Here is a 15,949-nt window from a genome sequence, read left to right as displayed (position 1 = left end):
ACCTAAAAGTAAAAAGGATTAAAGTATGAACGTAAATGCCTCAAGATCGTCAACGAACGTCAATGCCTCGCTTTCACGCGTAAGACAAAAATATTTATTTAGATTACAGACCATACGTAGATATCTTATCTTGCATAATACCATTATCTGCTATCTGACTTAAATGATATCAGTCATATAAAAAAGATGAGTATGTCTCTAGTTCAAGCAAGACGAATGGTTTTTCAGTAGGGTTACCCAATTTTTTTAAACGAGTCTTGCGAAGCCCTGTTAAAATGATTGAACCATGGACGGAAGAGTTCAACGAACTCGATGATCGGTTCACGTGCTAAGGTGAAAGTTGAGCTCTAGTAGGTGGCCAGAACCAACAAAAATTGAGGTTAGAGATGAAATTTCTCTAGTTACCAATCACTGAGAAAAAAATCATATTTACTGCATTGAAAAACCAAAAAAAAGAGTCTGTTGATTCATAAAAATTATCAAGATCAAATTACGGATCTAATGTTATATTCAAAACGTATACTAGTCATTTAGCCTGAACTTATAGGCCCATTTGATTCATATGGTAGAAATATGTTCAGATGGTTTGTTTGGCTAAATAACCGGGTACGACTGCTAAGACTTATGGCTTATCGTCCTAACGGTATCAGATCCATTTAATCGAAAAAGTTAGAAATTTCCTGAATAGATTAGCAAACTTGGAAGATATACAGCAAGAGATAAGGCAAACTGTGGTATCCTAAGACTCTTCTCGTACGTGTACCCTTTGACTCGATGGTGGCACTAATCAACTTCTCAAAGAGCTACCAAATTAATGGACTCGGATCCCCTTGTGGATCTGTAAGGTACATCACCCCTGCAATTGTATACATACATAATGTATAATATACTTCTAGTATATAGGTACACTTGTGCGTGCGTATACATTACGTATTTAACGCGCGTGTCTCTGCCTCAACTCTTCAACCTAGTTTTTTTTTTTACAATGCACTAGCTAGTTCCACCGAGAGGTAAGAAACCTATCCTTCAAAAATGGCAACGCCCTAGGATAGATTAAATGGTATACGTGATATGTAACGGGTAGGTTAGATAATAAATCTTATCAAATATACATTGCAGAAACCCATTGATCTCTGTGATAGGAGTACGTTTTACGTATATAGCTCCGATAAGCAGATATTGTATATACCTAAACATTTTTGCTTGTATTTCTTGGAAGCATGTTGTATCAATACAAAAATATAGAGAAGGAAAATATAAATGTTCTTATAGCGTGTGACTGCAAAATGTAACGAATTTGAAAATGGGTTTTCCTTGGAGTTGCAATATTGATAATTATTCTTTTTTTTTAATCTTCAATTTCGGAGGGAATAACATCCGTGCGGAATATATTTCATTTCTCTGATCTACGGACGTTGATCAAATAATCTGTTTACATGGTACACATAAGAGAAGCTGCTTAATTCATCCTAAATCATCAAACGTGATATTACGATTTTTGCCCAAGCAGAAAACGAGAACGAGATGTCCCTTCGCTCAGTCAATAATACGTGAACAAAAATCGGGCAGGAGGTTCGATCGATGTCGTAACCTAGGAAAAAAGCCACGAGGCAATTTTCACGCGATGCGTGACCGACTACCGAGTTCAGTCGGGTACAATCTAGGAAACGACGAAATTGGGCTGTAGAATTATTCGATAGTGTTAGAAAATTTCTGATTTCGGATCCATCTATACGCGTATCTATATAGAAACTGAATTGTATTATATACACACATATATATATATACCTAATAAACTATGCAAAAGCACATATAGGCACAACAGTATAGTATGAATTAGCCGACAAATGATGAGTGTCTCTTATCACGTTCTGGTGGGGTCGCTGCAAACGTTGGGACGCCGAGCGTCGTTGTTAGGCGGCGCCAATCGCGTCGGTACCCGTCGCCCTGACGAGTCGTCGTCGTGGTCGTGTGGCGTCGCGTCGCCGTCTCAGCGACGTAGCAGTGGAACGACGCTGGCCGTAGTGGCGTGGTGGTAGTCCACGACGGTAAAGGGAGAGAAAATATATATATGAATTAAAGAAGAAGAAAATAGAGAGAATAATAGAGTGAGAGACTGGTTACAATGTGGTAAGGAGAGCGACGGAGAGGGACAGGGTAGGGGGAACAGAGGAAAAAGGTGAAGACCTTTCAGAGAGGGAGGCGCTCAAAGAGAGAGAAAGGAGGGTATCTTAAGAGTAGCACAGCATGGCCGATCGAGGACTGAAGAAAGACAGAGTTAGGTTCATCGTATATATAAACAAGAAGACAGAGAGGGGGAAAGAGCGAAAGATACAAAAGAACCGTAGTACCGTAGTGAAGTAAGGCGAGGCTAGCGCCTCCGTCTAGCAGTCCGACGGCCCTGGCGGCTTCACCTCCTCAGTGCCTTGCTCACTTTGTCAGGGCGAGTTACAACGGAGTCGCCGGTCTGCTGCAGGTTTCCAACTTGCTCTCGCGATTTATAACCCTCTCTCTTGCTCTTACTTTGCCTTCTATTAATTCTTTCGCTTGTCCTTCCTACCTTCCTACTCTCTTTACTACTTGACAATTTCACTCATTAGACTGATCCTCATTTCCTTGGACTTATCCTCCTTAAGACACATTCCCTCCACGCGTTTCTTTTCTACACTCTTGTTGTATCCTTTAGTACTGTATACTTTCTTGTACATACGAGAGCCACTCATTCACTTCGTACCAACGGCAACCAGTATAGTTTGGCTTTCACACTCTTGGTCCACTGTTCTTACGATTAACGAGATTCTCTCGTCTTTACTCTTGACAACAAATTGCAAGAGACCTGCCTCCGTCCTGTGTCTCAGCGCTGTAAATAGTATACGCCTTCTCGTGGAGTGAATGATTATTGCGTGTATATATATCTGCAAGATTCCTAAATGACACTGGTGTTGCATTTTTCTTTTAAATCCTTTTGTGTGTGCGCTTAATCGGTGCGTGGCGTGTCGTCTCCTTTTGGACGGGCAAACGTGTGCAGTGCGTGCGGTAATAACGTTACGCGGATCAGTGCGGGTTATTTCGTAACGCGTCCACGCCTCCTTCTGGCGTCAGAGATCCTCTTTACGGTCAGAGTCCTTGAAGGTTTTATTATTTAACATTTAATTAATGATTTCTTGAGTTCTTTCCTGCTATGATGGTCTGCTGGTCACTCGATGAATCATCTCGTTAAATAGTATCTGTTACATCAGATTCAAATCAGTTATCTATATCTGACAATTGAAAGCCGACATATCAAAGAAAAATGCATTGAATTTATCATTCCTATTGTTATTATATTTCTGGCTTGTATTCTGACAATTGACAGTGACTATTTTTACGAAGAACTAGCACGATCGAAGAAACAGTTTTTCTCTGAATACATTTTACGGACAATACGACCTAGAGGTCTCAAACAAGGTTCGATCGAATTCTTATGGGAAATTATATAGCCTGACAATTTCGTAGGATATAGAATTTTTGTATTTGACTGTAGGGTCTTATCTGTGGTATGTTGAGAGGACGAGGTATATCTAGTAACACAGAAAGAGTTACCATATAGTCTCAAGTTTCTATTCTCAAGTGATCGTTTTATCGCCTTTATACGTGTGCTATGCTATATATCACGTGCGAATTAATTGCTGGCCAATCAAGACGGATAAAGCAGTAGAACGATGAAGGCGTTAAAGCTTGGTTAACAGTTTAGCTTATTCACAGTGAGTAGTAGTGTAACGAGCGTCTTGCTTTACAGGTTATTCAACTAGCTATATCACCGGCCAACGTACGTCCAATTGAGTAAAGACACTCAAAGAGAAATAATAAAGGATCTGAAGAAGATATGGAGTGGAGCCTTGTGAATTTGTGGGATTCAAGTGAGAACGTTCAGTGCATGGGACACGTGCGTGTTACGCGGGATGTTTAGATTGTAGTGCGACGGCGTCGACATTCCTTTTTATTATCGGCTAGTACTCGAGCGCACGTTTGAAGATTTTCCATTAGACAAAACCATAAGCCTACGAATGATCGAGACTAAGTAAACTGATTGTTTTCATTATCTAATAAAATAGGGGACCTCATGGAAGTTGGTAAAATCGGTACAAGCCAAAATAAAAAAAAGCAAAGTTTTTCCTATAAAAGTAACGGATAATCAAATGAATACACAAAGCATATATTTCGCGTGATGCCGAAGGGACATTCGTGCCTAAACATATTAAAGACGACCTGAAGATACGGCCTTTAAAAATCAGTGGCTTAAGTATAAAAAATAATAAGAAATAATAAAAGTGAGAGAAAAAATACAAAAAGAATAGTTACGAGTCATGGAAGGATCGGCAGTGCCGCACCTAGAGCAAGCAGCTTCAGCCGCCTGCACAATGGCTACAAATTTTCTAGCACCGGTCAAAACCGAACAACAAATATATGAGAATTCTATGCTCGAGGATGACCCTAATGCGAATTCTGTGGTACCCACTTCGTCGGAGGACAGGACTGTACCTAGATGGGGCCCTACTCATAAAGGGGCCCAGGAATTGGCAAATCTCTACAGCACTGGTAAGCACGTGAATCTGTTTCCGAACGAGGCCGATTTGAAATTTAGTCTTTCCCAATAGGCACAAACTCCACTGAATCGAGACGATCGTTCCACGATTTTTTTTTTTTTTACTTATTTACCTTTTTTTCAATCCTGTCAAAGACTTTATTCATATCAAATGCATGAAAATCATAATTAATCATTATCCAAAATTACATTCGCTCCATACGCAAACATCATTTATGAGAATCACAAGGTGGCCGTATTCTCTTACTAAGATATTTCTATCCAAATTGATATTAATGGCAAAATAAAAATAGGTTCTAATCAAATCAGCCTGTCATACAACCTCTTAGCAGATAAAGAGTCAATCGTTAATTCCTGACAGATGTACAAAACTCCTAGAAGCTTTTAAGTAATCAGCTGATAGTTTGAAAGAAAAGCAACGTATTCTGTCGTTTGAAATAAACCTAGAATTTTATAGTCATAATATAAGTTGTAAACAAATCGTAACTTCAGAGGTCCTATTGTAACGTTATTGGCACGACAAATTACGAGCGCAAAGCGTGACATCATTTTCCATAGAATCACAACATACGAATGAAGCATAAACTAGCCAATACGCAAATGTTTGCAATTAGTATAACGACGACATTCACGTTTCACAATAACAACCAACAATGCTGACTATTTTATACTCACGATGACATCAATAATTTGACATTTTAACTGTCAGCCCATAGTTATTTACTTATTGGTGGAATGATTGAACTATTCATATCGATGATGGCCAGTTTATAATAGAATTAGTACTTTTTTTTTTTCTATAAGCACAAAATGAAGTGTCAGCATCGTTTGACAGGTAATTGAATATTTCGATCGCTGAGTATATACATATATATGTACAGTCTAACAATTCCTGCTTTATTCCTGAAAGTAATATTCGCATCAAGTTACTAAATAGATTCCATACAAATAGGGTTTTTTGGATATGAAAATTTGTATGTTTGAATAAACTTTTAATAACTCCATTAAATTGTGTGCAGTAAACGCACTTTGACTTTTGTACGACTATACAAGTATCATGTTTTCATTCTAATTTTGTAATTCCTTAGAGTGGGAAAACTCTATTGTCTCTGCTTCCGGGCAGGTAAACAATTATGAATTAAAAATGACATAAAAATTGCATTATAGGTTATAGTTATAATGTATATTTGAATATACGTTGTGCTAATATTATTCCAAAAATTACATGTATTTTTCTGTTATCTATAACATTATCGTTCTCTGGTTTCAATCAATACGAAAAGGATTTGTCGAAAGCCAAGTAAACACGATGGAAACAGATCCGGCAATAAAACGGCTGGTACAACGTGGTCTATAAATAAAAAGCTGTAACAAAAAATGTTTACGGTTTCATGAGAGTGAAGGAGCTGCCACGTTATACCGCGATTATAGATACATGAAAACTGACGTTAACGCATTAAAGATACATACTGTATATATGTATAAACTCCTATAGACTCGGTTACTACAGTATAGAAAACAGGATATACACACTAAACGCATCAGCTGAAGTTGGGCGCAAGTGGCAGACACGGCAATGGGACCTCTTCAAAAAATGACAGCTAGGCACATTTCACCGTGACCGATTCACTTAAGCGCACACTGACAGTTCGCATAACAATAGGTTAGGTTTTCAAAATATTTAAATAGTTTGATTACTGAAATAATTAACAATCTCCTCCTGCCATTGACTACGGGAGGGGTGAAGACAAGAAAACTAAAGAAACTCAGCTCCTCAGATTCCCCAACACTCTTTGGGGACATCTTCTCCTATGTCCCTATCGACACCACTAAATTTCCAGAAATATCCCAACACTCCTGTGAATCCATTTAGATATCCTGAAACTGTCCTGAGAGTTATTGCAATCTGTTGTAAAAATAAATGTTAACTGATATTACATTTTGTCTTTACAATATTAATTTATTATTTCGGTAACCGAACTATTGAAATATTTATATAACCTAACTTATTCCTATGCCAACTGTCAGTCTGCGCTTATGTGAATTAGTCACGGTAAGCTGCGTCGCTGTCATTTCTGGAGAGGCCACACTGTCGTGTCGGCCACTTGGGCTCAACTTCAGTTGGTGAGTTTGTACTAACTCTGTATAAAAAATTCAATTCAAAATTCTTGTGAAAAAACATTGTGAACAAAAATTTATAAAAAGTATAACAATTTGCAAATTGTAATAACAAAAATATTTAGGGTTGACTCTCTTTCTCTTCTATCTTTAACCCTTAAATACAACACTTTAGCAGACACCCGAGTGACGGGAACACCAGAATGGGTGTGCATAATAACTCAGTGTAATGTTAATGGATTAAGAACAAAAAAAAATAACATTAGGCATTATATATGCCCGGCATTGAATACCCCCAAGAAAAAAATGTATATGAATGAATATATTTGTGTATATATTTGCTCGTGTGACCCTTAGTCTCACTCTCGCTTTCTCTTTCTATATTTCTCTCTTTTATTCTATTATATTCAACCTCCATGCTCGTCTTTTATTGCAATTTCGTTACCAGCATGCCTGTTCCATTTAATCCTGCTAGCGTCACGCACAATTTTACATAAAACACGCACAATATTCCATCCACACCTCAACGTTTTCACTCCTATCAATTTCTACGACAAACGCAAAGGAAATGGCGTACACAGAAAATAATTTCTTTTTTTGAACAAATAATTAATTATTTGAAACATACCTTATAATAACATACATTATTTGAAACAATGTGCCATCTTGAACAACAATCAATTCTCAGATAGTGGGCATATACTTATAATACGTTTATTGGTTATTTCCTTCGCTTGTAAGCGAAGCCGAGATTTTATCGCCAAAAATATACCGAATAAATTACAAGTTTAAACCAATTTTACAAGTTTCTAATATTACGTCAAGCTTCGAATAAAAAAGAAACGATAATAAAAATTAATACCTGTTATCAATAATTACTGTTTACTATAAGAATTTTAGCTTTTACATTATCCTCGTGGAAACGTGGTTCAACTCTAAAAATATTAAATTATTTGAATTCTCTAAAGTTAACTGTAACAACTGCTGTGAGACAGACAATTTAGAGATTATCATTTTTTGATCACTGAATGACATAACCACAACGATCGTTCGTCACACGTAGAACTGACTCATAATGCCGACTGTTGATTCAAAAAAAAAAATACGATCTTTATTCGTGGACCAAAGAAAAAGTATCGAAGGTCGTTTCGCAAGAATGGCTACCAAGGGTGATAATTATGTCACTTGATTGCCGTTCTTGGGATGAAGGGAGACAGGCAATAAATAAAAAACCTGAGAAGGACTTTTCTGTCGAGTAAAAATGAAGTATAGAGAATCCTGCAGGGAGAGGATCTACCGAGTTTAATAATTTCATCGAAGACAGATGATATAATAACTCATCAGGAGCTTGATACGAAGTGCCCGTCCTCCTTGTGTCCTGATGGTTTATCCCCGTCAAGGAGTATCGGGAAATAATGTAATGACGTAACGCTGCTTTAGAGTATTTATGTAACTTTAATAAAGATAATTAATGAATCAGCCATTTCTCAAAAGATCGTATATCCACTATCGTAATGCGATCGTCTCGTCTGTCGAGTGACTGTATTATGTCATAATACTCGGAACGATACAACTCGCCAATCTAATGGCATATAATTTACTTTACCAGATTATTTAACTGTTTTTCATATTGCGGGAAAGAGTCACGCATGTACAGGTTGTTAGTGATTATTTAATTTTTATTATTTTTTTCTTTCACAGGAAAAAGGACGCAGGAGTGTATCTGCGTGGGAATCTGCATAACGTTGATGGCGCTCAATTTCGTGTTCATTGTCGTAAGACTAAGGCTCGAGAATTTGAGTTCGATAGCCATCGCTGCGTTGTGCGGCATCATTACAGCTGATTTTGGATCCGGCTTGGTACACTGGGCTGCGGACACATGGGGATCCGTGGAATTACCTATTATTGGGAAAGTGAGTGAAGTTACGATTACTTTTACTTTACGTATACCGATCCTAGTGCCTGATACTTGATTTTCTTTCTAATTCACAGAACTTTTTGAGACCATTCCGAGAGCATCATATAGATCCAACGAGTATCACCAGGCACGACTTTATTGAGACAAATGGTGACAATTTTATGGTGACCATACCGTTTCTATGTAAACTTACCTGGGACTTTCTTGTGCTACCTGAGTCTGACGTACAGCAGAAATTCCTCTGGACGTGTTATTGGTTCCTCTTAGCCATCTTTGTGGCGATGACCAATCAGGTATTTTTTTAATGATCTTATATCTGTGTTTTTCATTATTTCAAATGACCTACATAATGGACGAACTTTGAGGATATATACATGTGTACACATGAAACTGCCACGGGGCGTGTCGAACTTTTTATGATAAAATCAATATGTTGCACTAGAGGAACATCCGTTCAGTCATAATTGCCTTCACCTGCCTAACCCACAATATAATTGCTTGCACGAACGAAATCCTGGATACCGTTACACTTGAATTTTATAGATTCACAAGTGGTCCCACACGTATTTCGGTCTACCAGGCTGGGTGGTTTGGCTCCAGGAACACAGGATCATCCTACCTAGGAGACATCATCGGGTGCATCACGTTGCGCCTCATGAAACGTACTTTTGTATAACCACTGGATGGCTCAATTGGCCTTTAGAGAAGCTGTGCTTCTGGTCCATCCTGGAGACGATCATCGAGAAGTCCATAGGCTGCAAACCAAGGGCGGACGATATGAAATGGGCACAGAAACGATCTTGAGAGTCGGTACGAGTTCTTGTACAGTTATACTCTGTGCCGGTGATCTAGAAAGATCAATGGATCTATCAATTCGGAATGTACTTTAGATCCGATGATCAAGGCGTGATCTCATCTGCTTGGATCATTTTATTATTATATATTTTAAATATCAAGGCAAAGGGTTTACACTTCCGTGATGCAATGCCGTACTGAACAAGATGATAGGACCGACTCTTCGTGATCGATTAGATAAATATTGCCTACGAAAAGATAGTTAATCACGGGCAATAATTATCTTTTATTATTAATATCGCGAGGCTTTTTCGCGTGATATCATTATTTTCTTTGGCATGAGGACTGTATTATTTGTTGAGCCGAATGCTTTTAAACTTTACACGTTTGTAATACCGCTGCGCAATAATGTAATCTAAGGCACAACAATGAAGACTCGCGTGTTTATGTATTTGTTACTTTGGTCGAAATGTCAGATGTGATATCGCATACAGGCAATCTGACGAATTTATCACGAGAGATGTGTGTAAAGTGAATTGAACGAGTTTCACACGAAGTTTCGACTCTCCGAGCCTTTGAAGGAAAGTGAGATTAAGCAAGATGCATTAAGAGAGATACTGTATGGACCTCAATGAAATCTTTGAAAAGAGAAACAACCTACGTTAGCCTGGGCTAAAAAAAGAATTACTGGCCTTAAGTGCAGGAAGAGAGTAGGAGAGAACAAATAACGAATAAGAATAAAATTATAGTATTAATTTAAAGAGAGAACTCACGAGATATCTGAGATATATCGAAAATATTTATAAACATATTTCCGACGACAGATTAAATAATGTTAACGTTGACGTGTAACTAAAGCATATATATATATATGATTTATATTGCTATATAAAAAATGATTAACTATTTCACACACAATCATTTGCACAATAAGTCTATAGATAGAGAATTATAAATATTGACAAATTACTATAAACGTCGACTTGGAAATTTATTGAGTCGATTAATGAACACTTTGCTGACCAGTTATTTTAAGCCAAAACTATATCGTGCAGCCGAGATCTATATTTCTTTCGAGCCAAAATTTGCATAAACTGATGTAAATGCAAACACGAGTGACTGGTCAGCAATATGTTAAATTGCCCGCAAACGAGCCTAAACGCGCTTCAGTTATTTACAAAATAACGTTCCCTGTACCGGCATGAAATTTTAAAGCAATTGCCATACACAATGTCATATGAAAATCGAATTCGCACACGTGGGCCCTAAGCGCTTTTAATACACGCAATGGTATGGATTTCCTTTCCAGTTCTTACACGGAAATAATAAGAGAATAATCGCGAGCGAGAGACAAAGAACGTAGTTCCTTGAAGTCGAATAAGTGCGAAAATCATAATTTTTTCATTTTATCACACGTAGAAAGAATCCGATCATTTTTCAAATCTCGAACCATTTAAAAACTGTGAATCTACGTCACTGTAACCTAAGACTAAGACTTACAGGGAAGCGTACCGATAAAGCGCAATATAGTAAATACAAAATAAATCATAAAAATTCTATTAAGATCATTCACGTGCATTAGGTATACGTTATTTAATGATAATATACCAATTATTATCGGTCACACTTCCCCTATACTCTTATCTCGTAAGAATGAGATTACGAAGAATGTAAAACTTATGTGCTAAGTGCAAGTACAAGTTTTAGGTTCAGGGACCAAAATAAAAAGGAAAAGGGCCTATTGCTCGACGTGACAGTTTTTCGATTTGAAATGTGTGACTCCAAATATCGTATACCTATTGAAATATCGTATGTACTCGAATGATTCGATATTTTTATTCATTTTTAAAGAACAATAATTTTATTCATTTTATATTTATCTCATTCAGTGACATCTTTCAGAGCGACATATATCCGAAATCGCTTAGGTACTCTGGTAGTCTGTGAACAAATATTTATGTGCGCTGTTACAAAAATTATATATTTATTTTTTAACAACGGTCTACGTCACGCGAATTCGAGTATAAGCGTTATGCATGCAACTTCGTACACTTTGAAAAGTGGTCGCACGGTGCAAGGTATGATCCTCGCAAGCAAGTCAGTAATAATGTCTTTTTTTTTAATGAATTACTATATTAATACATACAGTGTCTGTAAAACGTTACGGCCATTATTAGTCGATTATTACTGTTGTTGTTATTACTTAGTATAGTAAATCTTTAAGTGAACATCTTCGAACGTGTGATGATTGCGAATACGTGAGTGTGACATTTTTTTTACACTATGCTTTTTATACATATAATGTATATGCGTTATACCGAATGGGGGTTTTTAAATATGAAATTATGTAGCAAACTCTTATTGGCGTGAGCATAGCGTAATCAAAATGAGTAATGCTAGAGAGAATATAGATATATAGAAAGGCGTGTTGTGCTAGTCGAGCAGTCAAAACTTCATTTTCTGTGCTAGCATTACTTTTTGTTTTTTCATACAAATTTTGAAATTTTTGTGGCAACAATTATATGCCTCTTAGGCTGCGAACTTTGTTAGTACACTTTTTTTAAAAGCTCGGCGATCGGCTGGAGCCGCAAAATCGGAAGAGGCTGAGAAAGGCTGTGAAATAATCAAAAATATGGGAAAAAATATAAAAATAAACGCGCTAACGCCAGTTACTTAATTTTTTTTTGTACGAATTGTATAAAATTGAATTTTCTATATAACCACTCACGGTCCATACATAGTCTCATAAAATCGTATAACGTAAGCAAGCAATTCATTAACTTCTACTGTAAACAGAAAATGGTCGATTTTGACTGCTTCATATAATTAGGTGCGTAACTATATGTATATATCCGTAAGGATGTCGTTTGAAAAATTCCTTAAGATAAATCATGTAAAGAGAGTAAAAGAGAGAGAGAGAAAGAGAGAGATAGGGTGTGAAACTAGACTAAGGAACGAAATGGAGAGAGAACGAGCGTGAAAATTACAGTAATAGAACCCAGAGAGACACAGTTAATAGAACAAAGTTTTGGAGCAAACAGATTTTCCTGGAGACACACTTCCGCGTCAACTGTGGCGATTGTGTCCTGAGCATTGGCCGCTCTTGAAAAAGAAATTAATTTCACGAACGCCAAAAGTTTCAAATCCAAACATTACTGAACAACTGCGAACGTTACTGTCATTTGCATTCAGAATTTAGTTTCTTGTTGTAAATTCATTGAACGGTTCGCCCGAAACTTTTGATACAGTTTATTCCGGCCTTGCGCGCGCGCGCACAAACATACATAAATCCTTTTTTTTTGCTGTATCCACGATTGCATAAGTCACTTCAGCAAGATATATGTAAGTCATGCCTAAAAACACACCCACTATTACCCTATCTCAACACTGTCATATTCTATCATGAAGAACATTACGTCACTGCTCATCCGTAATGAGTGTTGATATTACACTTTTGTGTGTGTATATATATATATATATATTTAAATCGAATTAGTCCAGAACGAGCAAATAATAATGGACGTTTCGTTTCAATTTTTCATGTATATCCGTAAAAGGACGCTTCGAACGAATGATTTAATAGTAACAGTTAGTCATGTAAATTATAAGTTATGTAAGAGTGAGTACAAATGAGTGAAAATGAGAATGAGTGCAACGAAGAAAGAGAGAAAGAGAGGGAAACAAATTTTAGAGAAAATTGTATCTGTATATTTAGAAGGACGTATGCATACACACCGTCATAGACACAAGCGCGTGCTTTAGACTTAATAATTAATGACTTTCTCAATGATAGTGACGCTTCGAAACGTGATTAAGCAATTAGCAAAACAGTTCAGAAAATGCCTTATCTAAGCACTTGCACCACACTATTTTCATACAAAATGCAGTTCGCGCTCTCTTACCTTGTGTATTGTATACAGGGTGTCCCAAAATTACCTGACCAACGGGGTACGGCGGTGTTCGGGAGGCACCACTGATCACGAAAATGACCTTCCTTTTGTCCGGAAGGTCATAGTTTTTAAATGGGAGCAGGTCAAAGTTGACCAATCAAAGGAAGGCGTCAAGAGAAACGTAGGCAGCTGCGACCTCTGAGTTTTCTTCCCTCGCTTTTGTTTCTCGGTAGCTTGTTTCTTGTTTCCAATAGGCATGTCTTCGGCTGACGTCATACTGCATGAAGCCACCGAGAAACAAAAGCGAGGGAAGAAAACTCAGAGGTCGCAGCTGCCTACGTTTCTCTTGACGCCTTCCTTTGATTGGTCAACTTTGACCTGCTCCCATTTAAAAGCTATGACCTTCCGGACAAAAGGAACGTCATTTTCGTGATCAGTGGTGCCTCCCGAACACCGCCATACCCCATTGGTCAGGTAATTTTGGGACACCCTGTATATATATTTTTTCTGAAAACACCCTAATAGTTCTCATCGTCGTAATTAATCGATCCGCTAATTAAATCGCGAATATTTTCGATCACGATTACTTATTTTTTTACTCGTCAGCCAGTTATATAGTATTCCACGAACAGGCCTGTCGTAACGGAACGATATACCTCGGAATGCGTGCGCCATGCTGCTGCCATTTTATTTGATCAATCCTCTGGTTTTTCTATTTCTTTTTCCTTTGGTCACACGTCCATCGCCATCATTACTCAAAACGAACGGAACCTGGTTAAAACGAAAGGGTCGAGATTTTTGTATTGCACACTATTAAAGGTTACAGGAAGTGCGTGATCAATTTATGGTTAAACGGCAGGAAGTTCTGATTATTATATGCGATTATTCAAAGAAGGAAAAACTAATAAATAAGAAAGCGCAATATATATGTAAAATACAATAGATTTGACGTACATTCAATTTTAGCACAAATATGTCTACTGGATACTATATATATATATGGTTGGAGATACTAAATAGATATTAAATATGACGGATGTTTCTCCGATATGCCTGCTATGGCTCGCAGAATTACACGCGAAATTTATAACTGTGAAGATTTTTGCTCGATCGTTTTTAGACGATATTAGAGTTGATAAGTATTTTGCACTACATTCAAAGAAACGTAACGCACGTTGGGAAGGTAAATGGCCGAAGTGTGATTTTCCCGCCGAGAAATTCAATATGTGAGAAAAATTTAAATAGTGACTGAATACGCACGTAGTGCGCGGAGTCGACAACTTGACTAGCACATTTCTCGACGAGCGCGCGAGTCATTCGAAAAAAAAATAATTAACGAAAACAATAATGCCCTAGTGTTGTTACAAAAGGGAGTAATTTACGGAGTAAAAGGAATAAGAAAAAAATAAGCGAAGAAAAAAACGCGAGACGTTATTTTGTAATAACGTAGAATAACATTATCTTGTGATACAGCAGATTTTATATATCTAGTTTATACAGCAAAGCATTGTACGCGTGTATATTATCTTATTTGTTATATCACGACATTGTCTGTTTTTTCTTTTGTAATAAAAAAAAGGAAAATTACGGAGGAAAGATAATAATATACAAAGCAAAAGATACGTTGTATGATAAATAATTTTTGCTTGCAAATGAAGCGAACAGCTGCTAAATAAAACACGAAATATTCGTATATCTATACACCTCTCATCATGCTGCAGTTTTGATCCTACATATTTTATAACCTATACGTCAGTAATTTTATACGAGAATATTTGACACAAATATTCTGCATGTATGTATATTTATATTAGGCACGTCATTTTATATCATATCACAAAACGGATTACTCATCATGGTCATGCAGTCACTAAATTTGTACTTATTCCAATTAGACATATGATTTTTCTTAATCAAGTAACATTTGAGATAATTTTTAAGAATTATTTTTTTCTTATGCTCATTATGCCCAGTTGGTGTCAGATACAAGAGCCGATAAAGGTACCAGATACATTCCACGTCGAACAGACAAGTTGTACTAGACGGAGAACTCTGAAAATTAGATCGTCTATTAGTTAGATTCGACTTTCACGAAAAAGTTATGACAGACAGTTACATGACCGATTCTGGTTAACGAGAGACCTGCGTGCAGTTGGCCGGCCAACTTTTATTTTTTAAACTTTTGTTTATACCAATCGTTTGATAGTCAAAAGTTTTTTCAGAAAATCAAAATCAAAATCTGGTGTGAAGTTGGCCGGCACTTCTTTGATTCTAGCCGGATTTTATTTTTCCGGAGTTCAATCGATGCAAAATCGTTTGATAGTTGCGAATTAATTAATAAAAACGTTTGATAGTCAATAGTTTTTTCAGAAAATCAAAATCAAAATCTGGTGTGAAGTTGGCCGGCACTTCTTTGATTCTAGCCGGATTTTGTTTTTCCGGAGCTCAATCGATGCAAAATCGTTTGATGGTTGCGAATTAATTAATAAAAACGTTTGATAGTCCATCGTTTGCAAGAAAAATGAGAAAAACCATATGCGAATTCGCATATGGTTTTGCACTATCAAACGAACCAAGCGATGGACTATCAAACGTTTTTATTAATTAATTCGCAACCATCAAACGATTTTGCATCGATTGAGC

The 15,949-nt window shown here is 37.0% G+C and overlaps 1 protein-coding gene across 5 annotated transcripts; it reads left to right on the top strand.

Annotated features, from left to right (window-relative positions):
* The first annotated feature begins 480 nt into the window (after window positions 1-480).
* On the top strand, window positions 481-12,527 carry LOC107266129 (transmembrane protein 189). Of its 5 annotated transcripts, none has more exons than XM_015736304.2 (5): window positions 481-2,048; window positions 3,779-4,578; window positions 8,405-8,616; window positions 8,696-8,914; window positions 9,165-12,527. In XM_015736304.2, exons 2-5 carry the CDS (start codon window positions 4,347-4,349, stop codon window positions 9,423-9,425), a joined length of 924 nt encoding a protein of 307 aa, XP_015591790.1. In that variant the 5' UTR covers window positions 481-2,048; window positions 3,779-4,346; the 3' UTR covers window positions 9,426-12,527. The 5 variants fall into 5 exon arrangements, with proteins under 5 accessions (XP_015591790.1, XP_015591789.1, XP_015591787.1 ...); XM_015736303.2 differs by lacking the exon at window positions 481-2,048 and adding an exon at window positions 2,156-2,476; XM_015736301.2 differs by lacking the exon at window positions 481-2,048 and adding an exon at window positions 2,156-3,116.
* The last annotated feature ends 3,422 nt before the right edge of the window (window positions 12,528-15,949 follow it).

This window comes from Cephus cinctus, unplaced genomic scaffold, assembly GCF_000341935.2.
Source record: "Cephus cinctus unplaced genomic scaffold, Ccin1 Ccin1_scaffold0299, whole genome shotgun sequence".
In the NCBI taxonomy this organism is placed as follows: Eukaryota; Metazoa; Arthropoda; class Insecta; order Hymenoptera; family Cephidae; genus Cephus; species Cephus cinctus.
Note: the sequence above shows the minus strand (reverse complement) of the source record. Positions and strands in the feature narration are given on the sequence as shown.